Genomic DNA, 10,005 nt, shown 5'->3' on the forward strand with positions numbered 1-10,005 from the left:
GTGTTTCACTGGTTACTGTTTCAGTAGTAGATGTAGTAGTAGTAGTAGTAACAGTAGTAGTATTAGTAGCAGTAACAGTAGTAGTAGTAGCAGTAGTTTCATTTCATAGGAAATGTGTCTGCAGTTGAGCCTCGTGGTTTCAGTTTTCCTCAGCTGGGTGTGGCAGACAATGAAAGTGAACTTCTTATCCGGGAGTTTTATTTTATATTGATCTCAGCCGATTCAGCTGAATGTCTGATGATGACTCCGCCGATTCTTCATCTCCTGGTTGCTAAGAAACCAAAAAGGAACACAAATCCTCCTTGGTGAGGATGATGATGACGCCATAATTTCCTGGTAAACTATGACCAGTAAGCCTCCATTATCTCTACTGTCATCCTCAGTGAGGTACACCTGGACAGCTGGTCAGCCAATCACAGGGCTCATACAAGACAGACATCTTTATGGCTGACCCTTTTCAAAGTAAAATGACAATTTTATCGCCTGTGTTTCTTTTGTTTTCTGTGTTTGGGTTTTTGGCTGTCAGGATTGTGGTCTTTGGCGGTCTTTGGCGGTCTCCATCTTAATTGCACATTTTGTATTTGTTCAAAATGTACCTTAAAGGGAGATTTGTAAAGTATTTAATACTCTTATCAACATGGAAGTGGACAGATATGCTGCTTTATGCAAATGTATGTATATATTTATTATTGGAAGTTAATTAACAACATAAAACAATGACAAATATTTTCCAGAATTTGCGTTAACGCGTTATCACATCAACTTTGACAGCCTTAATTATTTATGAAATATTACACAAGGTTTATTAAGATCCAGGGAAACCTAGAAGTGAATGAGTAGATTGTTAAATTTGTATATATATATATAATAAACCTCGATGTGCTGACGTAAGCGTACCAAGCTACCACTGTGAACCAGCAGTGAGCTGCTGAGAGCAACATCTGTGTTTAATAGAGGATCTCTGCAACAGCGGGCCACATCCCTCTCTACTTCGCTCATATCCCATTGGTTTAAAATTCTTCAAATGATCTCTCTCTGAATTGTGGCCCTGCACGAATGAAAATGCTAAAAAAGCTGTTTTTCTGAATGGAGTCTGGTGTGTTTTTGGTCTGGAGAAACAAAGTCAGAGTGAGAGCTCTCCTCTGGTCTGATGTTATCAGACTGAACGCTGTGCGTAGGTGTGTCTGTGTGTGTGTGTGTGTGTGTGTGTGTGTGTCTGTGTGTGTGTGTGTGTGTGTGTGTGTTGTGGACCGCGACCCCAATGACTCAAGGGAAAAACTCTCAGCAACTCCTTGCCCAGGAGGAGGAAGAAGAAGAAAAAGAAGAAGAAGTAGTGGTGTGACGAATGAAAAAAGGTGAAACCCACAAAGCCAGGACTTTTACACAATCTCATGTAGTCATGTAAAGATGCAGACGCCTGTTATGGCCGTATCACACTGACCAGCACACATCACTGAATGAATGGCGTCCTCATTATTAACCGCTGCGTACAAACACTACGGCGCTTTAAGACGTGGAACGCCACCTCACACCCAACAGATATGAAAACAAACGTTGTGTTCATTCCCTCAACAAAAAAAAACAGGATGAAAAATATTTGTTGACAACATAAAACGAGACTTAAACTCAATAAAAAGTAGCCTTTGAAAACCAGAATTAGGATGAACTATTTATGTTTTTCATCAATGAATAAAAACGAAACAATAATGTGAAAGAAGCTCCTGATTAGTGAAATAGTTTCCTCCTCATTGATTCATCTGTTTGACCTGTAGCAGCATCTAATATAATATAATATAATGATGTTATGTGATGATTTATGAAGTAAATTCATCTACAACTCACTGAGAATTAAACAAGAAGCAGAAAGACAACAGTTGAGACAAACTAAGACACTTCAAACCACAATGAAGCAGCACTCTGAACAAACAGAGGTCTCACTCTGACATGTTTCTACAGAACAAACGACATCTCACTCCGACATGTTTCTACAGAACAAAGTGAGCGGTAGATATCGGTATCAGAGACGCCTCGATACAGCCTGAATGCTGGATCGGGTATCAGCGAGTACGCTAGTCTATACTCTGATATCATGTTATCAGTTATCATTTATCATTTATCAGCTCAGCTACGCTACACAGGAACAACAACAACAACAACAACGCCTGTCACTCTCAACAGAGATGAGAAAGAAGAGAGACGGCTCACTCCTTAGCTACTTCCATCATTAACTTATGAATTATTATTCATTGCTAGATTTATTTACTGGTCAAACTACATGATAAAAGAAAGCTCTATGGCATTCATTTTCTGTATATAATAATAATAATAATAATAATATATTTTAGTTTATAACCCACACTGGTATCATTATCAGAACATCTGTAGTAAATATGAAGCTACAGCTGGTTAGCTTAGCTTAGCATAATGACTGGAAACAGAGGGAAACTGCTAGCCTGGCTCTGTGTAGAGGGAACAACCTGCAGCTCCTCTGAAGCGTCACCGATCAACAGGTTGTCACATCTCGTTAGTTTCATCTGAACCCAACTTCTCTTCTAAATCTCCGCAGGAAGCTTCAGAAACGTTGAGCTCTGATTTAGAAATGAAAACAGACACCTGCCAGCCAATCAGAGAGCAGCATCTTCCCTGCACATGAAGTGTGTGGTTACCTGCGTCATGTGAGGCGAGCGCTCGCAGCATCTTCCCGGCGCTGCGTCTGGTCTGCGTCTCCTTGTTGCACAGCAGCTCCATCAGCAGGTTGAGGGCGCCCGTCTCCTTGAAGACGCCGACCAGCGAGCCGATGCTGGCGTAGGCGCTCAGCACGTGGATGGTGTGCGTGATGCTGATGGAGAAGTCGCTCTTCTTGGCCATCTGCTTCCTGGCTCGACGCACCAGGTTCTTCACGTCGTCCTTCATGTCTGACAGCTCCACCTCGTCAAAGGTGACGTCCGTTGGAAACTCGCCGCCACTCCTCTGACATCCGTCTGACGACTCGCCCTGATGCGCCTCCTGCTGCAGGGGGCGCTGGGAGTCCGTTTTCCTCTTCCCCAGCAGGGTGGGGCAGTTGGCGTACACGTCCTCCGTGGACATCCACATCAGGATGTTCTCCGTTTTACTTTCTCCTGATGCAGAGCTGCTGGACCCGTCCACCCCGGAGCTGCCGCCGCCCGTCCCGCCCGCCTCACTGGCGCCGCCCCCGGAGCTGGAGCCGTCGTCGATGGTGACGAGGCACCAGCGAATCAGGTACTCCGTCTGGCCGTCGTGGTTGCGGCGCTGGCGGATCAGCTCCTCTGGATACGCCTGCAGCCTCGGGCCCAGCTGGACCAGCAGGTTCCCATTGCGGCGCTCGCCCACCATGGTCGCTACGGAAACGGCAGGTGATTATTAGAGAGCAGCATCACATCTGATACAAGTCTGAACTTTAAACTACAGTAATGAAATATATTGTGACCGAAAATACTAAACAATAAGAATTAATACTATAATCCTGTCCTTTAAGAATGTCATTGGTTGTTTCAATGCAACATCAGCGCCCAGCAGCAGAGCTACACTTCCGCCATTTTGAACCGAAAGCGACTACCGGACGCCAGTAAAACGTCCGCCTACAAAAAGCCGTACAAAAGTACAACTAAATTATTTCAATTTTATTGTCATATTCTACTGTGGAACAATCAAATATTATAAATATAATAAGCATTTTCAGTCCAAAATGGCGGCAGCTTCTATATTCTTTGGCCGCTCCCTCTGTAGATATAAACGGCTCATTCTACGGTAACGAAAACACAATGACTCTTAGTTTCAGCTGATTATACACTATAGAAAACATACTTATTAATATGATATTACATTTCTGCCAATAGATCCCCCTAAATGTTACACACTGGTCCTTTAAGTAAAATTATTAACATAAAAATATATTATGCATTATGCATGGCCCATTGCAGAATAATATTCTATTGTAATTATTGATGCATTAAGGTGGATATTAATGCGTACATATACTGCTGGGTAACTCGTCATAGTAACACAACATCATCATGTCTTTGTTGATTATATGTTGTATCAATAAGTAACATAAGTTGTTAAATAAATGTAGTGCAGTAAAAAGTACAATAGTTACCTCTGAGATGTAGCGGAGTACAAGTAGAAAGTAGCTCAAAATGTGTACTTGTACAGTACTTGAGTAAATGTACTTAGTTACTTTCCACCACTGATCATCAGTGTGCTGTTTATTGTGTAGTTAAAGAAAAATGTAACTATTGATGTTGAGTTATAGATTGATTTGGAGCTGTTGGTTCACTGTGAATATCACTGATTATAACCGTGATAACCGGCTGTCAGTGTGAGAGAAGTTTTTATTTTCGGTTTTCGCAAACTTGACCCGGTTCCTCTTTCTGAACCTGCCACGGTGTCTGTTTAATCTGAAGCATCTCATGTTGCTGCTGCTGCTGTTATTACTACAACTGCTGCTGTTACTACTACTACTGCTGCTGTTACCACTGCTGCTGCTGCTGCTGCTGCTACTACTACTGCTGTTACTTCTACTGCTGCTGTTACTGTTACTACTGCTGCTGCTAGTTGCTGCTGTTACTACTACTGCTGCTGTTACCACTGCTGCTGCTGCTTCTGCTACTACTACTGCTGTTACTTCTACTGCTGCTGTTACTGTTACTACTGCTGCTGCTAGTTGCTGCTGTTACTAATGCTGCTGCTGCTGTTACTACTGCTGCTACTGCTGCTGCTACTACTGCTGCTGCTGCTGTTACTACTGTTGCTGTTACTACTGCTGCTGTTACTGCTGATGTTACTGCTGCTGCTGTTACTGTTACTACTGCTGCTGTTGCTGTTAGTGCTGCTGCTGTTACTACTGTTGCTGTCACTGCTGCTGTTACTGCTGCTGCTCTACCACTGCTGTTGCTGCTGCTGTCGGTTAGCTTCACCAGGGTTCAGTCTAATAACTGATGAAACTCACTGACCACTCAGTCTCTGCTGCCAACTAATTAGCCCTAAAAACACACAACAGTCATGACATTATCATATTTATTAAACACTAAACTAGCTATTAACTGACATCACGCAGCTGTTACTGAAGCTTGCTAGCGGTTGTGAAGTTCTCTAATGTCAGTAAATAGCCCAGCCCATGATGATGTTGTAATAACCTGAAACACACAGAGAGGAGTGCTAACGTTAGCATCTGTAGCTAGCTTGATTTGGCAGTCTAGCTAGCCCCAGATGCTAACGTTAGCACACCTCTCTGTGTTTCAGGTTATCAGGTAACTTCTGCAGACTTTAACAGAACTACTGTGTCTATATCTCGATAGCTAGCTGGCTAAACAGTTCACACAATCGACCGTTGTTGATAGCTAGCCACATGCACACTCAGTGCAGTAGAAACGTCACAAACCAAACTCCATTTAAAAATCTCCACATTTAAGCCAGTCATTGATTATGAGCAAAGATAAATCAGCTAAAAGATTGAACATTATTTAAGAACATTACTGGATCCCACAGAATATTATCGGCATGTACACACTTCTTCTACTTATCTAAAATAAAAGACAACTTTCCACTCAACTGTCAATGCGTTTTGACACTTGGTGAGGCAATACTGTTGGAAAAACGAGCAAAACAGCTTTAAAAACTAATAATCTATTGGATTAAGTGCTGTTTGATGGGTTATATGTATGCCGAATTGAAGAGTGTATCCAGTGTACTCAGATAATATCTCAAATACAATTTTAAGATTAACAGTGTTGATTAAACGTATAAATGCGCTTAATTAGCATGTTTGGTGTCGGCTCATCTGGGTGTAAACAGTGTGTACAGTAACTATGGATGTAAAAGCTAATAATCTATTGGATTAAGTGCTGTTTTGATGGGTTATATGTATGCCGAATTGAAGAGTGTATCCAGTGTACTCAGATAATATCTCAAATACAATGTTAAGATTAACATATTGTTGATTAAACGTGTAATTGTGCTTAATTAGCATGTTTGGGAATGCAGTTTGGTGTTGGCTCATAACTATGGATGTAAAAGCTAATAATCTATTGGTTTAAGTACTGTTTGATGGGTTATATGTATGCCGAATTGAAGAGTGTATCCAGTGTACTCAGATAATATCTCAAATACAATGTTAAGATTAACATATTGTTGATTAAACGTGTAATTGCGCTTAATTAGCGTATTTGGGAATGCAGTCTGGTGTCGGCTCATAAACAGTGTGTACAGTAACTATGGATGTTCTGCGCTGAGGAGCCGAGGTGGGCCCAGAGATCCGCTCCGGTCCGGTCTGCAAACACACACACAAACACACACTAACACACACACTCCGTCAGGTGAGCTAGGCTTACCTGTCGTGTCGCTGACGTCACCCTCCGTGTCAGTCTTCCCCCTCAAGCGTTGTTTTCTCTTCCGCCCGAGCGTGTCGTTTCCCAGCCTGATGCTGTTGGATTGATCGGTTTCTACCGGAGCTCCGTGCTCGTGCTGCTGCTGCTGCTGCTGCTGCTGGATGCGCATTTGCGCACTGTGACTGTGACAGAGGCAGCACCAGCACCAGGGAGGCTTCTTCTTCTACTACTTCTTTGAGGTTTATTGGCGGTTGGCATACAACGATTTGGTGCATTACCGCCACCAACTGGTATGGTGTGTGGATCATTCTGGCTAATAATTATTATAGCCCAACAAAATAAAGAAAAGAAAAAGAAAAGAAAAAGAAAACAAACAACCTCATATTTGTCCAATCATATTAATTAGTCTAAGATACTGAAATAATGTTCTATAACACTCATTTAGTGAGTTCTTTTGTGGAATATCTATTAAATCTAAGTGTACTTTAATCTCTTTGAGGCCTTCTTTCTTCCTCATATCTCTTACAATGCAATATGACATGCTCCACCGTTTCCTCTCGTCCAAAATAATTACATTTACCTGCAGTGTGGAGCAGAAGATTGGCAGGGAAAAAAAATTATAATAAAAAATAAATAAATAAAAATAATAATTATTAATAATAATAAAAAATAATAATAATAGTAATAATAATTAAATTCTCTCCATTATTCCTGTTGCCCTTAAGTAATTAATTAGAAGATTGTGTACTTTCTTAGATTCCCCATTGTAATATTTCCATCATCTACTCCTGATAGCAATTCCCTTTGTCATATTTTTTTTATTATTATTATTTAAAAATGACAGTATATATAGTAACAGCAGAAAACATTAAAAACATTTACTTACAAAAGAAGCATAGCGAAAACATAAACAAAGAGCTGTGCCAAACATAAAAGGACAACAGAAATGAAACAAAACCAACATAAAATTGAAATATAAAACACAATAAAAATAAATAAATAAATAGATAATAATAAAAAAAAAGACCACGCAATAGTATGACAATAATTTCACTAAAAAACTTTAACGATATTGCATACATTCATTATTTTCATTGCTTTTTTGTTTTGTGAGGAAGAAATTGTTGACGGATATGGATCAATTTTTTTCATAAATACAAAGAAATAAGGCTTTTTTTGGGTAAATTTACACTTGTGAATGTGGAACTTCGCGAGAATTAAAATTAAATTAATAAGAAAAAATGCATTATTGTCTTTGTCACTGTAATCCTAGCAACCAGTTTCTTTGTCATACTTGTTGCACTCTATAAGAACATGCTTGACAGTTTCTGGCGTATTACAGTGCTTGCATAGTAGTCCAGTTGGGTGCTTGCCTATTCTATGGAGTGTTTGGTTCAATCCTGTATGTCCTATTTTCCGACGGGTAATGACCATCTCTCTCAGTTTCTGGTGGATCGCAACCAAGTTTAAGGTGCATGCCACCACCTACTGTACAAGAGTGTGTAACATCATGTCATTCTACACATTACTGCTACTCTTAAATTCTACACTGTTAAGAATTTCCCAGTAAAATAACAGTAAAGAACTGGCAGCAGGGTTGCCATTATTCTACTGTAAAATTAACATTATTATACTGTCGCTGAAATTTACAGCTTTGTACTGTTAATGAAAAATACAGTATATACAGGTTTTTTGATTAATTTCACAGTATTTTATAGTTAATTTACTGTTTAAAGATACATTATATAGCTGTTTTTCCCCTTTCTTTTACATTATCTTACTGATTTGTTTTAATGCACTATTTAGGTTGTATTTTTTACATACATTTTAATAAACATTATTTTTTGCCTATATGAATCGACTTAGCAGGTTACAGACAAAGGAATAGTCACACTAAATACAATTAAAGGCACTTGTTAAGAAAAAGGCTATAATTAAGGCTATGATGCCCAAAATGTCTGTCTATATGGCTACAAGCACAGAATGCAAACCATAACAACATGTGAGTGAAGAACAGAGCTAATTCACTGCTTTTACAATCATGTACAATGTGTGAGAAAAGAACATCTACAGCTTATCTTATTGCACTTTACTTTTTATTTTCATATGAAGTTCAACACAGCGCCAACAAAAAAACCTGACACAGATAACAAACCAAATTTCAGAAGAAATAGCATTTCTGAAGACATCTGTCAATCTTACTAACCTTACTTTGTGGAACAGTTACAGACAGTTGAGCTATATCATAGAGTTAAAACAAAACTCTCAAATAATATTTTGCCTTATATCATAATGAGCACCAACACCACCAGACATGTGACATCATGTCCAAGTATGAATATTCAGTCTCTAACAAGGCACATGGATAAGTGTGGAAGTCCAAGTATTGGGCGATGGTCGGGGAGTGAGTTAGTGAATGACTTATGGCCCACTCAAAGACACCAGTTCTCTCAATCCAGCCTTGGTAGCCCGCTGACTGTGTGAGAGAGAGATATATGAGTTCCAACACAACTTTCATTGTAACTTCTCACATAGAAAATCAGCGTGTGTAGCCCTCATTTCCTCTTATCATGTATGTAATGTAAACTCACCATTTTAAATGAAGTCCCACTCAAGTCCATGAGTCCCATCAGCAGAGTGGCTACATGTGGATATACGGTTGTAGTCTTGTCTTGTAGCTCGTGAATTTGCCAGTTTTCTTTGAGAAGACTTTGCCCTGTCCATCCTTGGTGCCTCTCTCAGGGTTTATTCCTACGGTGCACCTGAAAAATGATAGTGTTTCTTCAGGTACTGTGTAAAAATCAAGTTGTGTGAATCACTTAGATTAATGCCACAATAAAAATACAGGTTTTACTGAAAGTATCTAACCTTGAGATTAACTTGAGCGTGCAGGTGTAGAAGGTGGAAAATAATGCAGCAAGCCCCATCAAGAAGGTGGGCTGGATCCCCTCACATATGAAGTGGCCCTCAAGGCTGACCATCCAGCGCCAATAGCTTCCTGCTGTTTCACCTGAAACTTAGAAAGAATTTTCCTCAGTCAACTTCATGGATTTTTAGTCAATGTTTGAAATGAATTGTGTTGAGTGGTGTGCATTACTGGTTGAGAAACCGTTTTTTGATCAATTATGAATATTCTGACCATCTGATCTATAGAACATGTGGTTTTCAGATATCATTCAAAAACACTAGTTAGCTAGTAAATAACCTTGCCTTCAATTTTGTATCTGCTCTGCTGAATTACCACCCAATAACCAACATGCACTGAAGTCTTAATGCTACTTTAAATGTTGAAGGGACTTCCATAGACTGTAACATGTATACACCGTCGTTATGCATGAATTCACTGGCAAAATACATGTGTCAGCACATTAACTTAGATATTAACTTGAATACATAGATATTAAAATGAGCTCCTTGTGTTGTCCGATTAATGTGCAATCATCTGTGAAATTCTAGCTAGCTGTTGAATCCCTCTATCATGACATGCACATATTCTGTAATGCAAACTAACTGGAAACATCACTGATAACCTTTGCACAGATTTATTAATTAAATAAAATTACTACTTACCAAATAATCAGTAAGATGGGAATGGATGAAGAAAAGAACGGATCCAGCCTCACATGTGCAGATCAGGTGAAATGCTCTTCCCAGAATT

General features: G+C 39.6%; 1 protein-coding gene across 4 annotated transcripts in view; it reads right to left on the minus strand.

The window, feature by feature from the left end:
* The window catches only part of cul9 (cullin 9), a 28,686-nt gene extending 22,136 nt beyond the window's left edge, over positions 1 to 6,550 (minus strand). For all 4 annotated transcript variants that reach the window (XM_074647215.1, XM_074647213.1, XM_074647212.1 and 1 more), the window contains exons 1-2: positions 6,351 to 6,550; positions 2,667 to 3,359 (exon numbers count right to left, since the gene is read on the minus strand). In XM_074647215.1, the coding sequence (XP_074503316.1) occupies positions 2,667 to 3,359; positions 6,351 to 6,516 (859 nt within the window). In that variant the 5' untranslated portion in view covers positions 6,517 to 6,550. The remainder of the gene's footprint in view (positions 1 to 2,666; positions 3,360 to 6,350) is intronic.
* Between the last annotated feature and the right edge of the window lie 3,455 nt (positions 6,551 to 10,005).

This window comes from Sebastes fasciatus, chromosome 9 (assembly GCF_043250625.1).
Source record: "Sebastes fasciatus isolate fSebFas1 chromosome 9, fSebFas1.pri, whole genome shotgun sequence".
In the NCBI taxonomy this organism is placed as follows: domain Eukaryota; kingdom Metazoa; phylum Chordata; class Actinopteri; order Perciformes; family Sebastidae; genus Sebastes; species Sebastes fasciatus.